Source organism: Polyodon spathula, chromosome 8 (assembly GCF_017654505.1).
Source record: "Polyodon spathula isolate WHYD16114869_AA chromosome 8, ASM1765450v1, whole genome shotgun sequence".
Classification (NCBI taxonomy): Eukaryota; Metazoa; Chordata; class Actinopteri; order Acipenseriformes; family Polyodontidae; genus Polyodon; species Polyodon spathula.
This window is the reverse complement of record NC_054541.1, coordinates 39264804-39288598: the sequence shown is the minus strand read 5'-3', so window position 1 is coordinate 39288598 and position 23795 is coordinate 39264804. Positions and strand designations below refer to the sequence as shown.

Sequence of the window (23795 nt, the reverse complement as noted above, 5' to 3'; positions counted from 1 at the left end):
GAACAGATTCAATTCTTTTAGCCTGTCTGCATATGACATGCCTTTTAAGCCCGGAATAATTCTGGTCGCTCTTCTTTGCACTCTTTCTAGAGCAGCAATATCTTTTTTATAGCGAGGTGACCAGAACTGCACACAATATTCAAGATGAGGTCTTACAAGTGCATTGTACAGTTTTAACATTACTTCCCTTGATTTAAATTCAGTAGAAGCTGTGAAGTGCAGTGTGAACCCTTATTTGTGTAAGTACATTTTACATTTGGTTTCACAGGCCCTGATTAGCACATTTCGCAGACACCAGCCAGCTTGTTGGTTTACCTTAGCAAATCTTTCGTACATTTTCGATTTAAATCCAGGAATTCAAAGTACTACTTAAAAACAACACGGCTTGTTTTCAAAAGACTGCTCACTGCACTAGAAGTAATCGAAGTAAATCAATAATAATAATCCTTATGTGATGTCCTGCCTCTCCAGGTGGTACATCATTTTTAAAAAATCTTATGATATGATGCAGTGATGGTTTTAAATTATTTTAAAACTTTTTTTTTTTTTTTTGCTGATAAAAAAAAAATACAACTTGGTGATGGATAGTCATTTAAAGTACAATTCAATTCTTTTTTTTTTTTTTTTTTTTGGTTGGTTTTTTGTTAGTATATTAACACAACTATATAGCTGGAATTACATTTACAATGTTTTAAGCAGCTCAGTCTGCCACAATTACTGTGCATAAATCTTTCCATTGTACAGGGGTAAATTCACCCATTCCAAAGCTGTTGTAGCCTTGTTCTAAATATTGTAGATCTACATTATTACCAATTGTGATTAAATATTCTAAATCTATGGATACATTTTTGTCTATTATTTCTAACCACACATTAGAAAGTTTCTGGCATGAGATTTCTCGAACTGTAGAGAAATCTTGTCAGAACGATTGGTACATAGGTCATTCTATGGGAATGGGACAAATTGGAGTTCCAAATATCTTTTAATTTTTTTTTTTTTTTTTTTTCATTGAAACAATCTGAATTAAGTAATTCAAGCTCTTGTTAGTATGGAACTTTACTTGGCCAAGCTGAAATTTTACTATTTTTATATATTTTGGGGTTTTCAATTTTTTAAACTTATGCATCTGTCATTACTGAAACACAAATAAAATATCTTGTATAAAGAAAAATACACACCATATTGATTAAATATTATAATAATGCATATTCATACATAATAATACATAAGTAGAAGAAAAACTTGGATTTTTTGTTTTTTATTGACTATTAAAATTAAATATAAATTTAGTTTTTGCAATTGCATGAGGTTTTGCATAGATATTTTGTATCGTAAAATAAGTTGTGAAAAAACATAACAAACTTCTTTATTATTTAAGACATGAATCTCTGAACCCCCTGACATTATAACACCCAGCTCTGGTACCGCAGCTGCAGTTTTATTTGTTAAATTAACCATTGTTACAGTGATGACACTATAGTTACCATAAGGACAGCTTGTTACAGTAATGACATTTAAAGATTTAAAAATTGATTTAAAACATTTTTCTTATTGTAAATGCTTGTACTTCAGAACATGCAATCATAAAAAAATGACTCATTTCTAACTCTAAAGTATCAAACCACCAAACAAAAAATTCTTAACTTACAAATTCACGTCCTTAACTGTGCAGGAGGCTCTTGCAGTTTATTAATTGCATATCCCAATTATAAACAATTGAGTGTACATTCTTCATTATCTAATACCTATGCCAAGATCCCAAACAAAGAGAACTTGTCTGTATGAACATATTTGTGCTAGTGCAGTGTTGTGCCCATATTGTTTATTGGGCATTATAGCCATGTGGTTCTCCCCCTCCCCCAGATTGTGGATCACGGCCAATGGTGAAGGAGCTGCAACATTCTCGCATTCTTGAAGGCATAGACTCCCTCCCTGGAGCTTGGCCTTGGTTAGTGAGTGTCCAAATACCCACAAGGTCACAGGCATTCCTGTGGGGCCACTCTCCTGAATAATAAATGGATTATTACTGCATCACACTGCTTCAAGACACCGGAGAAGTAAGTACTTTACTTCAGCTATGCGAGGATGTACAGGGTGATTCTGACGTCAGCAAGGAATAACAAATTGATCATAGGATTATATAACTTGAAGGATACAATAAGGGCAACAGAAGGGGAATCCCATAGGAGTTAAGTCCAGGTTTAAAAGAAACACATGAAAAATAATTTTCTGATAGTGATACATCAGAAGATGTCAAAGTTAAAATCAAATGCAGATTACCTAAGTTTAACTTTTAGCAAAGTTTTCCCTACTGGTGTCATAGGGCTTTGCACACTATCTGAAACCATCTCTGAATAAATAATTGTCTCCCCTTTAAAAATATGTTATATGTATGTAGAACTGGGGATAGGGAGTTTGTTGCCCGATAACTTCACTCTCAACATGCTCACTAAATATCTGGGTATTACTGAATAGAAAATAGTCTCCTCTTTAAAAAAAATATGCTAAGGATTTTAATGAGCAATCCGTCTCACCAATTTAGTGAAAATGCATTGCTGTCTTCTCACTTTTCCACCAACAAAGCACTCATAAAATAAATGTTGGATTTTTTAGATCCTCATTACTATTTTCGTAGCTTGGCGCTTGTACTTGGCAGTATTATGAGGAAGGACCGCTCTGCTCTGTCACAACTTCAAGTGAATTCTTAGATTTCTGCAGGATCCAGACAACACACTTTGAGATGCTGTCTTCATGTCAGTTACACAGCTTTGATCTTTGATTTTCTCAGTTCTGTTACAGATGTTCTCCGATTAAAAAGAATCATCTCACTTGGGCATAGTTTATCAACGATAGTTTATCTTCACTATTGGTACACAGCTATAGTTTATGAGTCTTTGATTAAGTTTCATAATGGTCATTGTTCAACAAAAGTGTCCACATTTGCGACCTCCATCCATAGCTCAGATTCCCCCCAACCATCCACCCCATTCTAGTTTAAGCCAGATAAATAAACTAGTAATATAAAAGCAAAAGAAAAAGCAGTTTTGAAAAGGTGAGTAAGTTTGCTTAAAATCTAGTTTTGAAAATAATAACCCCCTTTTTTTCTGCAGATGTGATTCTTCCCACTTGCAAAGTGTAACAGTACTGAGTGGTATAATGGAGTGGTGATATCTCTGAACTTGTGTGTAGGGTTTGAGAAAGGAGGAGTTGACAGCTGTCAGGTATGAAGCGACCACCATCACCTTTTTTAAAACATCTCAAAAACCACCAGTGGTACACCACAGCCATTGACTGAACATGGGTTTATAATTTAAACATATTTCTCCCAACTGCAGGGCGACAGTGGAGGGCCTTTGGTGTGCAAGGATAAAGTGAGTAAAACATATATTGTAATTGGAGTCACAAGCTGGGGACAGGGCGGTACTGAAGGCAAACATCCAGGGATTTACACCTCCATGCAGTCTTACCTTGACTGGATCACAAAGACAATGAGCAGGACACACACATGTGGTCAGTCTCCACTGGATATGATGAAAACCAACAGTAAACAAATGTCAAGGATCATCGCTATAAAAAAAAACACCTGCTTCTGGCAATGTTTCCTCCACTAGCAATGGGTTAGTTTACTGCCTGTCTTCTGCACTCCTAAGTGTACTGCACACATACCTCCGGGTGTAAAGAGAGCTTCAATTAAAATTAAAAAAAAAAAACAATTTGAGTAAAATAACTGTTTCTAGGTTTTTTTTATTATTATTATTGGAAAAGTTAATAAAGTTTCTAGTATTACCTTGTTTACATAATGTTCAGTATTTGTCTAGTCTACAGTTTTCTGGTCCCCACTCTATTTGGTTTATAAGAATACGACCATACGTTTCTTCCCCTATCACAATTAGGAATGGTTATTTCAAAGACACTAGAGAAAAGTGTTGATTTCTCCACCTGCTACCTAATAATTTAATGTGTTGTAGTTCAAATTCAATCCAGTGGTCTAGCAGCAAGCAGAAAATGTGACCTGCAGGGACATGGCACTTTATTTACAGTGTATTTTAAATATGTGCGTGTCTGGAATTAACATAAAAAGCAGATGAAGAACCAAAAGATCCGAAGCACAATACAAGGGGACCTGCAGTAAGAACATTGAAATGTAGTGTGCTGGTCTATTGTGTCAATGCTGAACCCTCAGCACCTAACGAGGTACACTACAAATTAAGTAAAAATAAGGTTACATTTGCACTGCAATTAACCATGGTATTTAGCACATATTAAACATATTAACCATGTTTATCTGTGTTCTTCTGTGATTTGGATTTTCCTATGGCATGATTTACGTATACTACCCATTGCTATGCTAGGCTATTTCTGTACACATATTATGCAAATAATTTAGTAACAAAGGGACTCTTGAAACTATAAAATCATACATCGACCCATTAAAAATGCAAAGAAATCTAATTGACACCAAGCATATATTTTATTCATAAGACCAAATCCATGACAAGGCAGTGTGAATAAAGATTTTTTTTGTGTTTTTTTTACAAGTCCTTTTTTTAAAGATACAAGATAATATTATTTATTCCATACTGATGTGTTATAGTTATACAGTGAGGAATATCAGTTTAATTTCAAAGTTACATCATTATGGATCATACAGCTAGAAGAATCCATTTGAGAAATTGTGCCGGTCAGGGAGGGGGAAGGAGAGCAGGAAAGAAGTAGCTGTTAGTTTTTAAAATGCCATAAGCCTCTCTTTCATCAAAACAAAACTGGTCATGTCAGCAGAAATAAATAGAAATGGAACAGATTATCAAGAATACCGTAGCAATTTGCAATGCGTTTTGTGTATGGAAATGTGATAAAAAAAAATCTGCACTTTTCCAGAGCAGGGAAAAGTAAACATTTGTTCATACACAAATGTTTCTTATACTACAAACAGTGCATGCCATTTGCCATACAAAACTACTGCTGCATGGCAGAGACATGCTTGCACAAACCTCTACACAAATATTGGCAGTGTTTGTACAAAATTAATCTTGCTTATCACATAGCGGTCCATAACAAATACAAATGAATTTTGGTTATTAAATAAACAAATAAATTAATAATATTACCTTCAAAGAAAACACGTGTCCTGCGCAGTTTATTTCTTGACAGATGCTTTAATATAATTGTATCATTGCTTAATTTACTCTAAAAAAGTACACTTTTTAAATGGCATTGAGGCTAAACTACACAAGATATGTTATTTTTTATTTTTTGTATATTCCAATATTAGAATTATAATGATCAAGAATAGCAGATGGTATTTTACATTATTGTTATTTATTGTTTTTCCAGTCTCAACCCAGTTTGATTACCACTTTTGGTTGCCTTGAGAATACTATTAAAATGAAATATGTCTGGAAAGATGTAACTATTTGCATTATTATAGAGGGTGCAGCACATATCTACATCACAATCTACTCTGTAAATAACATATTTTTTATTATATTCTCGGATTACAAACATTGTATTCCTATATAAAATTGGATTTCATTGCTTGGTGTGACTTTACTTTAATGGTCATTCTCTTCTAAGCTTAAGTATTGAACAGTTATCTAATTTCATCAGAAGCTTGCTCAAGGTCAACAATTTCAACCATCAGACAATTATCCATCCAATAAAGAGAGCAGGAACTTAGACACCATGACACACACACATCAATTCACTATAATAAGGAAATAAATAATGATTGTTTGGTAAATATTCCATTTAAATAAGTTGGCCTCTACTACCATTAGCAATTTAGCAACCAAGCTCTGTGTGAACTGCTATGGGGGTATGTTCATTTACAGTAATAAATCATTCAAAATGTTTATGTTTTCTATGTTTTCATTTTAGATAACAACTTAATTTTAAAATTTATCAGGATGAATTTGCAAGCATTTTTGTAGCAGATTTAATTAGACTATTTGGTGCTCTAAAGGCTAAGCCAACTCCTGAATTTAAAACTTTGAGTGTAACTCCCAAAAGTTACTAGATACTAGTCTCAGTACCAATTTAATATAAATTAATAAAAGGGAATTCTATTTCCATTCAAATGTGCTTTATGCAATAGGTATAAATGAGCAGACACAGCAGTATAATAATGAGCTGAGCCTGAGCATAGGACTGTAGGCCCTTCTGCACCACACGTACTGGAAAAACAGGCAACTCACATGACTCATTAGAGAAAGATCAAATGAAAGGCAACGGAAAACTAAACAACCTAATGGACGCTTGACTGCCATACAGTCTCAATGGATGACGTTTCACTGATCTGGAAGAAGGTTGCTGTACTTAAATCCCTACAGGAGTTGTTGGGATGCATAATTCAGCAATAATTGCTGTGTATAGTAGATGGAATACAAAATGCTACCCAGATAAACACAGGTGGTCCATGCAGGCCAGTCATGCGTGAAGGTGAAATGTCATGGTCTTTACAGTCACTTCAAGGTTGAATGACAGAGCAGTTCTCCAATATTCACATAGGATAATACAATGTTATTATCAATCATGACATCATGATGCACTCACTGTTACTGTTTTGCAGTGTATCAACACTATAAAAACAGCCTGAGCACGTTTAAAACTAGTAATGCCCTTCTGAATGTTAATGAATGCTACTTGTTAAATTCAACTGGTAATTGCAACTACTTATAAACAGAATAGCATTAATGGTCTTAGTTGAGTGGTATATTTCCTTGATGTTCAGGGTTTTCAAAATTTGCTCTCAGTATTTATAGCATATCATTTTGTCTTTAAACTTGAAGCTGCTACACCATTTAAATAAGCTGTAACAAGATTTTGCTAAAGAAGTAATTCGTTTTCAAAAAAATATTTACAATAGGTAAATAGACAGGTTAATTCTTGACATTTGCACACCTTTTAATTACAGACACATTGGAGTTTTAGAAACAGTGTGTGTGGATTGGGGGGGTGGCTTCGTAGAATGTTACTGAGACAGAAAGACTGAGGGGAGATTAAATAAAACATGACATTACATGTCTGCTATACAAGATGGATATAAGTCACTATGCCACTGGACAATAGAACCTGTCCTTGTGACAAACAGAATACATATTCGTGTAATTACACTTGCAGGGGTCAGCTACAAGTTTCTTTTGGAACCCTGGTCACTCAATCACAGTCCCAGTCTGCCATATATATTTTTTCTTTTCACATTAGCATTGCAAAGTGAAATGCTGATTTTATATTCACTTTGAATAAGCAGAGCAATAGTTTGCAGAGTAGGAAATATTCAGCAGTACTTTCAATTATTAGTTACTGAGATCAATATATCTATATATATATATGTGTGTGTGTGTGTGTGTGTGTGTGTGTGTGTGTGTGTGTGTGTGTGTGTGCAGATTTAATATAATGTTCCTAATACATTGGAAAGATTATATCCAGGGCTTGCGGTATTCCGAGTAAGTGCACTCTTTATGAGAAACCTTGTGATATAAGAGAAACACTGGATTTCAACTCGCTGACAGAAGATGCTATAAGTCTTCTCTATTGGGAAGGAGAGAGGAAAATCTGGTGAATGCACAGCACCCTTAGATATGTGAAACCTGAAACAAACATCAATGCAGATAATGACCAGCAGAGGGACACGTGTGAACATGTTCCATTGGCTATATAATTCACATCACAACTGTTTCATGTAAAGGCTGTTCACAGAAAATATTGTGAAGAAAGATTAAAATAACCTCTCCTCAGAAAACCTTCTCTAGCTAGCACAGACAGACACACAAGGGGAGAAAGCAGACAAACACAATGTACAACAGGATGAAGATCTTTTGGGATGTTAAGCCTTTCAGTAACATCATCAAACCAAGAACCACTCTTCTATTCCCTTTATATATATATATATATATTGGTTTATACAAGTTACAAACCAGAGTGAAACCAGCAGAGTATGAGTGCAGCAACTGGCTGTGACCTTGGGCTGCAGTGCACAATATCAGTAATTGGACAACTTGCATGGCTGGAATGATTGGACTGCCTTTGTTGATACTGACTAATGAATGGACACCATCAAACTGCCACTGCTCAGTGGTGCTCAGAAAGGTTTAGCATCAATGCCTTCTCAAATCAAAAATCATTATTATTATTATTATTATTTTTAATATTTACAACCGCTATGCATTAGCACACAATCATACAAACAAAAGATTAATTTATCATGCCGTTCTTTTCAATTCGTTGGTTTTAATTATCGTGACACTAAATTGTTCTCTGTGCCAGTAAGGACTGTGCTGCCATCTAGTACCTTTGAATGAGGTTTTCTTAAACACAACCTATCGGCAGTTAACCTGAAATGACCTTTTGATAATTATTATGGATGTTAATTACACCTAACAAATGAATGAGTTGCCTCTCTTGTCTTCGCTGTCTATACATATATACAGTGAATATCAAACACTGGCTGGCATTTTATAGCCCCACTTCCCCAGTTATGGAGTTAATGTGTCTTGTGTGTGTGTGCTGCAGCAGTAGACCTGCACATGCCTGCTTCTGTCCATAGTCATTTGGCTTGCACTAATTTCATCTTGTTAAACTTATTCAAATTCACATCTCAAGGCTCCCAGTTCAACCAGACAAAAACAATTTGAAGAATTTCTTTCTACTGCTTTTACAAAGGCTGTACAATCCCCTAGAGACATGTTTTTATATATTTAAATCACACTTTGTATTTTTTTGTGTTAAAGACATGCATGAAAGTCAGACATGTACAGTAGTAGAGTATTTTCCCCATTTTGGTTGATGTTTAAAAGACTGTTCTTAAGCCAACCTGTTTACCTAAAACCCCAAAAATAAATAAAATAAACCCATGGACATTCATTGTGGGCATGATGCAAAGGGAGAAATAAAGATCCCACTTTGGAAAGAAAATGTATTTTACAAGAGAAAATAGCTTGAGAACCCCCCACTATGGTGTGCCTGAAGGACATACAGATCCAGGGATTGGTATGAACCATCTTACTCCAGATAAATGTCCTCTGTGGGGCAGGCATACTCCAGATGCTCCTGATAATATTCGTGGAATGCTCGTCTGGAAAAGAACAACATGTGAAATGCATTTCCAAAAGTATTTAAGCGTACCTATTTGTTTAAAATCTGCACCCTTTTGGTTCATGTGTACCTTTACATATGATTATTACTAATAGATTTACTGCTGCAGTAATTCATGGATTCATCTTGTAAGGGTTGACTGAGCCCAGCCAAAAGAAAAAAAAAAACTGAAAAGGTACAGAGCAGATATACTATGCTTCTTTTGTGCTTTGCTGTCTCTACCCTAAGTATCTCTTTGATGCAAAACAACTCCACTATGGCACACTCAAAAGAATTACTTACCACTTCCTACTTACAACTACATCTACTACTACGACTACTAATAATAATAATAATCATCATCATCATCATCATCCAAATTTGATTTTTAAATACTCATCTCAGAGCACTCACACCCTTCAAGGAACAGCATGCAGTCCCGTTCTGTCTCATCACTGTGGCACCAGCTGTGTAATAACACTTACACTAAGCATGACACGGTGCTGGTTATAAGGAGATCTGAATTATTTAAAGAAAGGATTAAAGAAGGAGACCGAACCTACCCCACACTGTCAGCTACACAGCGCATTGACTCCTGGGATACAAACACGTGACAGGCAAAGCGGTTCAGAACCGGATGCTTGGTGATAAACCCAAAGTAGCTGAAAAAAATAAGAAAAACAAACTATTTAAAAAAGAATGATCACATTGAGTTATGTGTGTAATTCAAGTTGGTTTCCTCAAATTAGAAAAATATTGTACAATCATCCACCCATCCATCTCTTCACTGTATACTTATTAAAATAGAATATTCTACTCCCATTGTTGAACTATGATTGTACAATATAATTAACTACATACTCTGTTTTATACAAATGGCTGACAGATTTGCATTGGGTTCATTGTTGAACAAGCAGAACTCCAAAGTGTTTCAAATACCAGGCAAATGAAATCAAATGAAACAAAATCAGCAGTCTGAATAATATACAATTGAGTGGGGCTAGGTACCTATTGGAGTTAGTTTGGTTGTTTACAACACCTTGGGTTTGTTTCCTTTATGATTAACTCAACGAATACTGATTCTTTGAATGTCCCTCCCACCCCCATGATAAACTTACCAGCTGTTTTTAGGATGACAGCCACAGTAGGAGATGTTCTTCATCTGAAAGAAGTGACTGCACCTGTCAAACTGATAAAAAGAGATACATTTAACACTGTTTGAAAACAGCACCAGAGTTTATCAGTATTTCTGTTCCCTGAAATGCAGTTAATCATAAATCATAACAATAAGAGATGTTTCAAATGTAAATAGATAGGATCAGGGAACAGTTTTCTAGAACTGGGATGTCTATATATATATATATATATATATATATATATATATATATATATATATATATATATATATATATATATACACAGTGGCTTGCGAAAGTATTGACCCCCCTTGGACATTTTTCCTATTTTGTTGCCTTACAACTTGGAATTAAAATAGATTTTTTGGGGGTTTGTATCATTTGATTTACACAACATGCCTACCACTCTGAAGATGCAAAATATTTTTTACTGTGAAACAAACAAGAAATAAGACAAAAAAACAGAAAACTTGAGCGTGCATAAGTATTCACCCCCCCCAAACTCAATACTTTGTAGAGCCACCTTTTGCAGGAATTACAGCTGCAAGTCTCTTGGGGTATGTATCTATAAGCTTGGCACATCTCGCCACTGAGATTTTTGCCCATTCTTCAAGGCAAAACTGCTCCAGCTCCTTCAAGTTGGATGGGTTCCGCTGGTGTACAGCAATCTTTAAGTCATGAGAGGTGTTGGGTTTGCACCAGACATAGTGTTTTCCTTGATGGCCAAAAAGCTCAATTTTAGTCTCATCTGACCAGGGTACTTTCTTCCATATGTTTGGGGAGTCTCCCACATGCCTTTTGGCAAACACCAAACATGTTTGCTTATTTTTTTCTTTAAGCAATGGCTTTTTTCTGGCCACTCTTCCATAAAGCCCAGCTCTGTGGAGTGTACAGCTTAAAGTGGTCCTATGGACAGATACTCCAATCTCCGCTGTGGAGCTTTGCAGCTCCTTCAGGGTTATCTTTGGTCTCTTTGTTGCCTCTCTGATTAATGCCCTCCTTGCCTGGTCTGTGAGTTTTGGTGGGCGGCCCTCTCTTGCCAGGTTTGTTGTGGTGCCATATTCTTTCCATTTTTTTAATAATGGCTTTAATGGTGCTCCGTGGGATGTTCAAAGTTTTGGATATTTTTTTATAACCCAACCCTGATCTGTACTTCTCCACAACTTTGTCCCTGACCTGTTTGGAGAGCTCCTTGGTCTTCATGGTGCCGCTTGCTTGGTGGTGCCCCTTGCTTAGTGGTGTTGCAGACTCTGGGGCCTTTCAGAACAGGTGTATATATACTGAGATCATGTGACACTTAGATTGCACACAGGTGGACTTTATTTAACTAATTATGTGACTTCTGAAGGTAATTGGTTGCACCAGATCTTATTTAGAGGCTTAATAGCAAAGGGGGTGAATACATATGCATGCACCACTTTTCCGTTATTTATTTTTTAGAATTTTTTGAAACAAGTTATTTTTTTCATTTCACTTCACCAATTTGGACTATTTTGTGTATGTCCATTACATGAAATCCAAATAAAAATCCATTTTAATTCCAGGTTGTAAGGCAACAAAATAGGAAAAATGCCAAGGGGGGTCAATACTTTCGCAAGCCCCTAATATTGGGTTTTTTTTTTATATATATATATATATATATATATATATATATATATATATATATATATATATATATATATATATATAAAAGTCTACACCCCCTTTAAAAATGTTCATCTTTTTTTGCCTTACAACCTGGAATTAAAATGCATTCAAATATTTTTCTTTTCATTTACCTACACATCCTACCCCACAGCTTTCAAGTGAAAGAAATATTCTAGAAATTAGTAGAAAATTGATTAAAAATAAAAGTGAAATAGCTTGGTTGGATAAGTTTCCACCACCCTTGTAATAACAATCCAAAATTAGCTCAGGTGTAACCAATAGCTTTCAAAATCACACAAGCGCTATGTTTCTTGGCATGCAGCTCACCTCATCGTCCACTCCATACTCATCCAAGCTCATGACCAGTTTGACCCCTTGAAGGCTTATTTCCAGGTCGCAAGTGGATGGAGGCCTCAGGTGGACAGTTTGCTTCCTTGTAGTTGCAATCTGAAGAAGTGGGGGGGGGGGTAAAGTAAAACAAAGCGCTTTTTAAATTTACAAATTCAAATGTAATGCAACATGCTCCCTGTTGACCTAAATAAATTGAACCGTCTCAAGAGATGGGAATTCAGTCAAGGAGCCAAGCTTACAACCCTTTCAGGTGGCGGTTTAGACAAGGAAGAGAATCTTTGCAAAGCAAACAAGTCCTTTGTTTTACAGCAGATCACAGCTGCCAAGTCTGAGCACTACTCCAATTTACAGAAGGGAATTAATTACTTTCTGCATGGCAGCACACAGGATACCGTTGCCCTGATGATATGGGACTTCCACTGAGCCCAGGAATTGAACGTTGTACCTCTCCACCCAGCCTGTTTTCCTCTTCCTTCCTGAAAGATCACATAAAATGCATAGCGGTGTATTACACTTAAAGTGGGGAACCTTTGCTCTCAACACAGCCATACTGTAGGTAAATCATGTTCTCTGTGATGCAATTGTTCATTAGTCCATTGTTTTGTCCAATATTCTAAGTCTAGGTCACTTACCAATAAATTCTTTGGCTTGGCTCACCACTGCATGAGCGTAGTACGCTGGAAAAATCCCCCTCTCTCCAGTGCGCATGTTGTAACCCCTGTACCAGTAATCATCTTCCTCCACTTCCACAAAGAGCGGGTCATCCACATCCAGCTCCAATTCATCCTCGTGCCGAGGGACAAACCTGAGGTACAGGATAAGGATTTGCCAGCTCTCAGCCCATTACTCATTTTGCTATTCATTGCCAGCTTGTTTGGTTCTCAGTCCTATATTGTTTTTACATAAGTGAGGTAAGACAAGGGGGTTGTAAGGTAGAGTTGGGACACACAGTTTAAAATTACCATGTTTGTGTATTTGCAACAAGTATCATCCAGGTAATCAGTTAACATTACTAACATACACAATACATTATTTTAAGATAACAAAACATGGAAGAAACTACATATCTGCACCACCATTGTTTCTTGAAAAAATGCCTTGGCAAGTGCTTCAAAAGAAGGCCCTATGTCTTTCAGGTATCCAAAACCAAACTGAATCTTGCTGTCAACACAGTACATGCCTCTAATGCACATATTTCTGGCTGAGAATCTGTGACAGCAGTGAGCTAATAATGAAATAATACCTTTATGTTTGTTAGCATAGTGCTGTACTGTACCTATGGATTGTGGTTCCTGTGAAGTTTTTGTCATAACTTTGAGGCTGCTGCATCTAACCGGTCTAGAACAGATCAGGTTACACAAAATTGGGATACATGATTTATTGACTACCATCAGTGATGGGTCATCAGCCATCTTACCTAGGGACCACCACCCAGCGTCACCATTTCTATTCCTCTTATGATTCCCCTCATACTGTTCACCAGGGGATCAACAAGGTTCAATTTATTTAATTCCCTGTCTATATTACTGTATGTATACAAGACAGAGTGACAGAGTTAAACTGATTAACCAGAGATGGGGTTCGCTCAAAGGACCAATCCTCACTCACAAGTTAAAAAATGGTTACTATTTTCATTTTATTTGCTTCAAGGCAGTTTAGCAAACTGCCACTAATTAACATTTCTGTCATCAAAATGCTTTCTGGTCTCTGATGATTACTGTATTAAAACCATTTATACACAGGAAGAATTTTAATGAGAATGAATCTCTATGTTATCAAGCCAGTGAGCTCCCACATGATTTTAAGCCTGGCGTGAATCCACATACAAAATGGTTGCTTGGTTAGGTGATAGAACTTACGGCAGAACAATCATCACATTTTAGTGGAGATTTATAGCACCAGCAATTACCATAAAGACAAATGAAGTGTACACATTTAAACAGTACCTTTCAATTATTTTAAAATTAATATTTTGTTATAACTTCCCTAGAGTAAAATAATATTGTAATTGAATTGATTGTTCAATTGATAATCAAAAGGCTCCCTTTAAAACAGCCCCTCACCACACATAAATCTGAAAAGGAGTCTTTCTATAAACACACTACCCTCCAGCAGGCCCCCTGACTTCACAAAGTAAAGGTGGCAAATCAATTGTTTTTCTTCTGTGAATAAAACTAATGTATTAATAACAATAACCCTTTCACTAAGCCAACTTACTGACAATCAGACAGAAGACAGAAAGATCTGTGTCACTCATGCGAGTGACACCTACAGTAACTCTGCTCCAACACCAATGTAAGCCTTGCAATCCACAACTGAGTCCAAGGGAGTTAAATAGACAGCTACTCTAACAGACATCTGTGATCTATGCTGTACTTATGGAACTAAACAGAAATCTAAGGAGATCCTCAAAAGCCATGACAATGGCAAAAGTGAAAATATGTCATTTGGGATTATACTCACCTGAAGACAGCTCTGTGGGTCTGTTCTCTATCTTCTCCATTTATTGTGCATGAGAAAAGGCCAAATGACTCCGTACCTATACAAAAAACAAATCAGTCTGTAGCCATAAACTGAAGAATGACAGGAGAATTATATATTATTCAGTGATGGTCAGACAACAGGCAATATTGGTCTGAATGATGTAAATATCACTGGAATTTGTGGCTTGGTTTCTTGTAGCATCCAGCACTCCAGTAAGTTGCTCATTTGGGTAAGAGCTGGTCATGCAAACCATAAAGAATAAATATAATTAAAGCATTTGGTTGTAAAAACAAATATCACACTTTCATGGGCAACATGATTATGTATTCTCTGCATACACAGCAAATACATTATATCAAATGTATTGAATCTGTGTTGACAGGAAGTCAATAAAAGGAGATAACTCATTTAGTCTACTGTTTTAAACTTAAAACATACAGCACGCCACTGATTTCCTACCGCCTTAATCCTAAGCACAAATCCTCCTTCAGTATTACAGACTTGGGTAATATATTTTTCTTTCTACAATATAGAGTTCTGACCACTGCCTACATAGAATATACTGGTAGAAAAACGTCAGTCTCCTGTTAAGTCTCCTTAGAAATCATCAAGTGTCTTTACTGTGTAACAGCAATAGGCAACATTACATGTTACTATAGTAACAGCACCAATAATAAATCACAGTGGTTCCCCCATTCACTATACTATACTTATATATTCTGAAAAAGAGTAAAGATATTTCAGATGTTACTCTCTCATAATGATATTTTGGACATCTTACAAATTTAAATATCCCATAGAAATGTTTTATGTTGTTTTTATAACTGGTAAAAAAGTAGCTGTTTTTTTAACAGGGAGCCTCTTACCAGTATTTGTATTTTTTAAGTGGGAAATTGTAATATTGCAACATGCTTTGTTGCAGACCTAAATGAGTTACTTACTTGAGGATCTTGATGTGCTGTTCACAAAGACGTTCAAGAACTTCTTGGAAAACTGCACATCAGCTTCAGGGGATGAATCTTCAGATGAGCTGAGGACTTCTGGTCCATCGACATTGTCATCAAATTCATTGTCCCCCTCCAGGTCACAATTGTCACAGATGGTGGAGATCTCGCTGTCATCGCTCAGGACAGAGGTGCATCTTTTCAAGCTAACCAGCTCCAGGGTTGTGTTTTCATCCACCACCAGAGTGTACTTAATGGAGTCGTAAGCCAGGGATTCATCTCTCTGCTTGGGTGCCAACACATCTAAAGGAGGGAGTTCTTTTAAGTTATCATTCATAGAAGGGGAGTTGTCCAAGCAGTGATCATGATATGGAGACTTCTTGATGCTCTCAAGAAATGATTCTTCTTCTTTGTCAGTGGAGTAGGTCAAGTTGAAGCACCTGTTTGTTTTGACAATGGGAATATCAAGAGTCAAACTGTTCTTAACCTCTTTAATACGATCAAACACACTTGTGTCTTCTCTGCCTTCATCTTTGTCAGTGTCTAGCTGCTCACTTGCAGATGGAGATACTGATCCATTTGAATTTATAGATAGATCATTATTAGGCTCCATTGTGTCCTCTTTAAGGTTCTTTGTAGACTTGGCAACTGTAAGGCTAACAGATGAATCCTCGATATGCCTATAGGCTTTATCTGTATCAGATGCACACATTCCTTGGTTTTTCATATTGTGTGCACTTACTGAACTATTACATCGATCAACAAAGACTGGAGTGATTGTATCATTGGTAGGGTTACTCATGTATAAACACAGGCCTGAAATTTCAATGGTGCCATCTGAATCTAGTTTACATTCAGAGTTTATAATCTTATCTTTGGCTTTGCTTCTGAAGTCTGAAGTACTGCAGCCTTCACTGCCGTCTGGTTCCTTATTTGAAAAACTTTCTTTGTTAGTCTCTGTATCTAAGAGGCCTTCCTTAGAGTTGTTTGTCCATGCATCAGTACTCAAACTCAACTGGTGGGCTTGCCTGTCTAGGGGTTCATTAAAAGCATCTGTCTCCAAATCTGACATTGGCGAAATAGTGTCAGATACTGAGCCAGACCTCTTGAAGCACTCCTCTGGACAGCTTATGGGATAAGAGCCTTCTGAAATCATTTTATTTACAAGGTTACTCAGGAGCCAGGGGGAGTCAGCGTCTTCGCTCAGGTCAGCTTCTGAATCAGACTCTGAATCATATTCACTATTACCTTCTTCATTGTCCATATCAGGCATCAGTTTGGGCCCTATCGGCAGGTAAAATGACCTCTTGAAACTCTCTAAGCTGTGGTCAGGTTCAATCTTAAGAACTAATTGTCTCATGAGGTGGTCTTCGCCACGACCTGTTGGTGGCAAGGTTTCATCTGGGTCTGCGATGTGTTCATATGTAAGTCCATCAATATTTTGAAGACCCATTAATGCTTGATCATCGTCAAGTTGTGGTTTGACTTCCAGTTCTGACGTTGGTGAAGTAACTTCATAAGGATCGGACTGCCCAAGAAGCAAGGAGGCCTTGATGCCAATTATGCCACTCTCTGCCTCTAACTCTGTCTCAAGCTCTTGGTCAGAGGCGGGAGAGCTTGCTTCTTCAATAGAGTTGGTGAGGTGTGAGGACCGGCCACTGCTGCTCTCACTGGTGAGGTCCAACTCTGTCTCAGAGATAGATGAGATCATGTTATTGACCAAGTGGTCTCCACAGGCAAAGGCAGCCTCTATTTCTCCTTCAATGTCAGAATCAGAACCTGGAGAGCTAAAATCGTCAGTGTGATTACCAGATGGCATGTACCTTCCTTTACTCCTGAGATCTGCTTCAATGCCTGGGTCAGAAGAAGGAGAGGCTGTGTCATTAGATGAAGAAGGTGGGTGACAGTGTACATTTGCATCACTGTTACTGTGTGGCCTGTCTAATTCTGCATTTGATTGACTTGTAGGGGAACTGTAAATGCAGAATGAAGTAGGCTCAATTGGAGGAAACTCAACATACGATGAACACTCTGGTTCTTTTGAGACACAGTCCTTGCTTTTTCTTCCCATATAATCAATGTCAAAGACCTTATCTAGTTCATCATCTGATATTGGAGTACCAGCATCATTAACTACCGGGTTAGTAGGAGACAGGCACGTACTGGTGCCATCTAATGTAAGGTCATACTCCACTTCGGGATCTGCCACTGACTCTGAGGTGACGGTGTAAGTATCATTGGCCTGTCTATATTGGCACATCCACGTTTTGGAACAGGAAGTGGTCAGGTCACGGTCAACCTCAGTATCAGAGCTCTGTGAGACTTCATCTATCACCGGTATGGTTGTGACTGGGCTGGTACTATCCGTGTTGGTTTCCACTCCAGTGTCTGAACTGGTGGACATTTTGTGTTGACCAAAAGACCCTGTTGAAGAGAGATATTGTTTAGGAGACATCCCCCTGTCATGGAATGGAGAATATAGTGGAGATGGTGGTGAAGAGGTTATGTTCATATTATAATCTTCCATGGGAGGGTCAGACATTTTTTTACCGTATTCCAGGGTTTCCCGTTTGTTGCCCTCAAAGTCGTACAGGAGGGGCCTGAGTGGCGATTGTGTCTGTTCAGTGTCCCCTGAGTGTTTTGTGGGTGTACCTTTGCTTTGAGAACCAGCACTTGGTGCTGCAGCACAATGGCCATTCAGGTGGGTACTGTCTTCAAGGCATAAATGGGAAGGAGACAAATGTCCTAAGAAAAAAAGTATATTAAGTGTTACACTAAAATGTCTCGGGTAATGTATACAGGAAAACACTTAAGCCTGTTGTGAAGACTTTAGACTTAAGTCTTCATATGTTTTATTTACTGTAAGCAAGAAGTAATTGCACCCTTTAAACCAAGCTTCAAGTTATCATTTTGCTTCAGAAAATAAATCAGAAGCTATTGTAGGTAACTATGAGCTATTTACAAATCAAATAAAAAGGGGAGAAGATGTTATTCACTCCCATATTCACCTTGTTTTTCACCCCCATATTCACCTTTTTCCAGGGCTCGCTCATGCTCATTAAAGGTATGGTCAGCCATAGTGCAGACTTTTGTCCATAATATGATTTTTGTGAACTCTTTTGAACTCCATAAGGCAAGCTGCCAACATTCTGCACTTTATAAACTGAGCTTACCGTGTGAAGATGAATGACAAAGAGCTTCCTGCCAGTTGGCTTTCCGTGGAGAAAAACTGCCATTATTATTCAGAGAATCCTGGGAAAAGAAAGGGGTCAGAGTGAATCACAGCATAGCAAGAATGCAGGCTTCAGTGGAAGCTGGACAGCCAATTTGAATCATATGTGTTTAACTGAATACACAAGCAAACTGCTTCTGAAAATAAAACAATGCAGTCCCTGAAGGAAAAGCTGCCCAGTACAACTCTGTCAGAAAATGGTGCTATGTTTTAGGCATCACATTTAAAAATTGCGATGTTTTTATAAGTGTTGGACATGTAAAAAATATTATAAAAAAACAATACAAAAACTGTATGTACATTAACTTGTGATAATTGATCCCATTACATAATTTTAAATGCATGTATTAAAGTATCCCTCAAGCCAGGAGGAAGCTCATTATATATTAAGCGACAAGTCCGGAGATTGAAAATAAATAGACATAAAAAAAAAACCAGGCGAATTACTTACTGTAATAGCACTGCCCTGGCATAAACCTAAAAAAACTTTACAGCACAACACATAAAATTATAAATTTTTTAAACTATATATTAAATATATATATATTGATATATATATATATATATATATCATATATATATATAATATATGATATATATATATATATATATATATATATTAGATATATATCCTAATATATAAATAACTGATTTCTGATACTTGTTTAGAGGTAATGTTAACAAGGTAATACTGTACTTCTCTAAAAGCTTAAAACAAATAGCAGTCTAGGAATAGGAGGGCCCTTCTGCTTTAGTGACATACTGCCCCAGAGTTGAGGCCCTGCACTGCATTTCAAACTGTCTCCTATTCCAAGTAGGGTTGTGCCAAGTACAATGATCAAACTTGAATCAATCACCATTATGGCAAGTGTTGCCTATACGAGTTATAAATACACTATAAAAAATGTATACCACATTATTTTTCAATATTAAAAATTCAGTAAATAAACTTCCATGTTAACTCATGCACAGGGGATAGTAGGCTAATAAATGCAAGAGGATGAACTAACACAGATAGATAGAATACTAAAGAAGTCTAACAGAAACGAGTGAGTGTGTCACTTAAAGACAAAAAAACTAGTGATATTACCTAGAGTACAAGACAAAAACCCAGATCAAGGTTGTTCACAGAAACAGAGCATCTCTTCAGAACAAAACAGCCCACAGCATGCCCCACATATGATGCCACAAAGGCAGAATAAACCTGACTATCCTTGTTCCCATTAACAGTGCCACTTACCAGAGAGATTGCATTACTTGACAAACCAGGTAGCAAAAAAGTTTATTTACTTGAAGGACAAAGATTTTTAGGATTAGTTACCACAGAGTTTGTTGCAGTGAAGTTTAGTTTTTTGATAAACAGTTACCTGAGAGACTGGCGCTTGAAGGTTCAGTGTGGTCGGTCGGCTCTTCTGCGTTGTGCCCAAGGGTGAGGCAGGAGGAGAGGCAGAGGGGGAGGGCGGGGCCTCAGGGTCAACTTCTTCCTCCTCTTCTTCCTCCTCGTCATCATTATCGTCAATCATCTCAAACTCCTGGAAGTCATCCTGGAAGGAGCACACTGGATGATGGAGGTCATTCTTCTCCAGGATAAGACAGTCCTAGAAAAGAAACAACAACGGCAATGTGTTAGAGAATTAAAACACTTGCATCCTTTAATAAAGAAAACCTGTAGTAGAGGAAAAATACAACTGTAATGGTCCAAAAAATAGTAGGTTTTAAAACTACCCAGCAGGGTTAACAAGGATAGGGGTTTCTAGTTTCCAGTTGGCGCTGAAATTGATCTGAAAGAGACAATTCCAACAGATTCTGCAGCCAGCCACCATTTCTAGTAGTAAAGAAGAATTCAGTATGTGCCTAGATGTTTACAACGGGGTCGAGTGGGTTGTCAGCTGAATTTGGAGAATCAGACCAATCTCAGCATCTGTTCAGCAAGGTAATAGTGTAATTTCGAACAGTGTTATAAACTTTGGTAATTCTGTCATTATATTTGAATGAATGCAAGAAATATTCCTGCTACGCTTATCATGTTTTTATTTTATTTTGGCCCCTCTGAGTCTAGCTACGTCACAGTGAGTCACTTGCATACAGACACTAGTTTCCTCACTTCCACCACTACAGCAAATTCTCCCAGTACCTAATCCAATCCCATGCTGTCAGAGTCCCACTGCAATCCCCACTGACATCACTCTGCTGTGATGGAAACCAATGGGACAGATTTCAAAAGCGCTTTCAACTACAATGGTATCTCATACTATACATACTGTATTGTATAAAATGCTGCCAATATAAACTATTTTTCCAATTCTGCTTTATCCTGAAAATATACTCTGGCTCAAGTGGTAATCTTCTAATCTAATCACTGATTCTTAACCTTTAATTAACATGCTACTCATTTCAGTCCAAATCCAAATGCTATAATCAGACCAGTACTGCAAGTAAATACACATTAGTTTCAAATATTCTGCCATTTGTTTCCATTTTTATCATTGTGGCTTTCACATTGTTTAATTAAAGAAAATGTAGATAAAAATGTATTCTCTCTGCATTCAAATTATATTCTGAACATTTGCCACGTAACTAAATTATAGAACATCATGGGGTATAAAATCCTAGTCCATTTTATGATTTATTTAAATGACACAAACATTATAAATTAGTATTAGTCCAATATAAAAACAGTGGACCATAGGGAGTTCATTTTAAGTGAAAGGCACTGGAGCACTCACAATTCATAACTGTTCATTTCTCCACAGTAAATACTGTAAATTAGTGCACACATGCAGAAGACTGAACACCAGGACGTGGATTAACCACCATTAAAGGCTCAGGTGTCCGTTCAGGAAGCAATTTGAAAAAACAGGTCTTGCTCTCCATTAAAAGCTCCTCTGGTGTATAAATACACCATGGCCCAGATACTCAAAGTGATGCGCAATCCCCATGCAAAATTTGTGCCTCAAAAAATGTGTCCTTTTGCACAAAAATTTATATTTTCCAACACGGCACAAAACAGTTGCGCAAAATTGGAAAATAGCAGTTTTTTGCTCAATTCGCAAATGTGTTTGTGCCTCGCAAAATCACCTGCGCATTCAATACCAATATAGCAGAAATGCACAAGAGCGACGCGTGAATGCCCAGAATTGGAATACTACACGACAATGTAATGTAATGGAAACATTCTGCACATTGCAAGCCTGTCACGCTTATTGCAACATTTTCATTCAAATTTGGCCTTCAGAGCAATTCAAATATTTTTGTGCTTAAGCATATGAAATTTGCACACATGCACACATTTGAATCTAATGTGTATCATTATCACAGGCATTAGCATGGCTAATAAGCTAACTATTTAAAAGGCCATCACAGATTTTATGGAATTCAAACAGATGTATCTATGCTGTTTTGTTCGCTGGGAAATGAGTTTATGATGTCTCTGCTTCTGTCTCCATAATTTTGACAGTTGTCACACAAATAGGAGTACATGTTACTTATTCTAATTCATTTATATTTTTTTATTTTCTTGTTTTATGTTGCAGTACCATCTGTTCTTTTTTTCTTTCTCAGTATTTGCTGTGATTCCACTTATCAAACCGCTACTGCTCCCTGTCTGGACTGATCCGATTTTTGTAAGAACTGTAAGGATAAGGGCATCTGTTATAATAAAATACATACATACATTAACAACAACAACAAATTCTTAATAATCCATCTGGGGGAGGGGGGCGATTAATTCAAGTTAAATAAAACGGGCTGAATGCAAGGTAAGGAGGTGCAAAGTGTTGCATGATCGATCTAGGGTTGATATACTGCTGTATGTGTAAAGCTTTCCTGCATTATACAGGTAGTTGTTTAGTATGTGCTGGCTCAGTCTATGTACTATGATACCGTGCTGTACTCTTGATTCTGTTTTGAGATTAATTCTTTCAGCAATAAGAAAGAATGCTTGGGAAAGCGATTAGCTTTGTTTCAGTTCGAAAGACCGATCATGATTGCATTTTCCTTGTTTATTTTTTAAGCATATAATCATTATATAGATGTGGTCGGAACCGTGTATGATCTCTGGGTGTTTTCCATTGTTGTAGTACCTCGGAAAGTGCCTGCATTTCACTTCAGTGATTGGGTGAGTGAGTGCTAAAGTGATATGCCCGCTTGCTTTTTAAATGCGTTACTTTGTGCCTTGCAAGACTGGTTTTGTGCTTGCCGCATAGTTTTGAACATGGTAGAATGTCGGCCACTCCCGCCAAATTGCGCTATGCATACATTACATTTGTGCATAGCGCAAAACGGATTGTGGCACGCAAAAAGAAGTTTCTGATATGGACCCATTTGTTTTCATTTTGCTCACATTTCACACAATTCATAATATTTTAGCAGCCACAAAGCATGAAACAGAATTGTGCTTACCGTTTGATCTTACATAACTATATTTTACATTTTAAAGCCTTATTTTAGATCATTTAGCTGCTGCCTCCATCAAATTGGGTTTATACAAAGCCCTGTTACTGTACACCATGCCATTGGTGTTGGTAACCTTTAGTTTACGCATGCTCATAAAATCATTTTAGCTTTATGCCACACTTTATCTGGGCACTTTAATTACTCTCCAACAGCCTTTCTTAACAAGTGGAGTGACCTTGAAGAAGTCATTGTTTTCTTGTGCCATATACTCAATCCGCTGTTACACAAACCATTTGGAAACAATCTGTGACATTCCATCTTTCTGGGCTACAGTATATATGGTAAGAGATTAATAAAATACATCAAAGTCGTCAGAAGTGACCTTAGTGTTCTGCAGAGGAATGCAGCAATCCTTATTACAAAAGCTGGAGACTGAATTGTTCGGTGACTGTGCAGATTCTTTAGAGGTCACCTGGACATTGTGACTCACAGACATTTACCTGCTGCTTAAATGCCTACCTGTTTAAGTAAAAA

At 37.1% G+C, this 23795-nt stretch overlaps 1 protein-coding gene and 1 long non-coding RNA gene across 6 annotated transcripts in view; one reads left to right on the top strand and one right to left on the bottom strand.

The window, feature by feature from the left end:
• The first annotated feature begins 204 nt into the window (after nt 1-204).
• LOC121319928 lies at nt 205-4356 on the top strand. 2 transcript variants are annotated; one of them, XR_005950768.1, is made up of 4 exons: nt 205-239; nt 1864-2057; nt 3111-3221; nt 3336-4356. It is a non-coding gene; the product is annotated as an uncharacterized LOC121319928 (long non-coding RNA). The 2 variants fall into 2 exon arrangements; XR_005950767.1 differs by lacking the exon at nt 205-239 and having other exon boundaries at nt 1851-2057.
• A 96-nt stretch (nt 4357-4452) lies between these two features.
• Nucleotides 4453-23795, bottom strand: part of LOC121319927 (C-Jun-amino-terminal kinase-interacting protein 2-like) — a 54090-nt gene continuing 34747 nt past the window's right edge. The window contains exons 3-13 of one of the 4 annotated variants that reach the window (XM_041257898.1): nt 20234-20464; nt 18808-18886; nt 18185-18379; nt 15632-18058; nt 14670-14745; nt 12839-13011; nt 12573-12682; nt 12183-12302; nt 10191-10261; nt 9636-9734; nt 4453-9073 (exon numbers count right to left, since the gene is read on the bottom strand). In XM_041257898.1, the coding sequence (XP_041113832.1) occupies nt 9001-9073; nt 9636-9734; nt 10191-10261; nt 12183-12302; nt 12573-12682; nt 12839-13011; nt 14670-14745; nt 15632-18058; nt 18185-18379; nt 18808-18886; nt 20234-20464 (3654 nt within the window). In that variant the 3' untranslated portion in view covers nt 4453-9000. Of the gene's footprint in view, nt 9074-9635; nt 9735-10190; nt 10262-12182; nt 12303-12572; nt 12683-12838; nt 13012-14669; nt 14746-15631; nt 18380-18807; nt 18887-20233; nt 20465-23795 lie in introns of all 4 variants that reach the window. The other 3 variants (XM_041257899.1, XM_041257900.1, XM_041257897.1) reach the window with 3 other exon arrangements.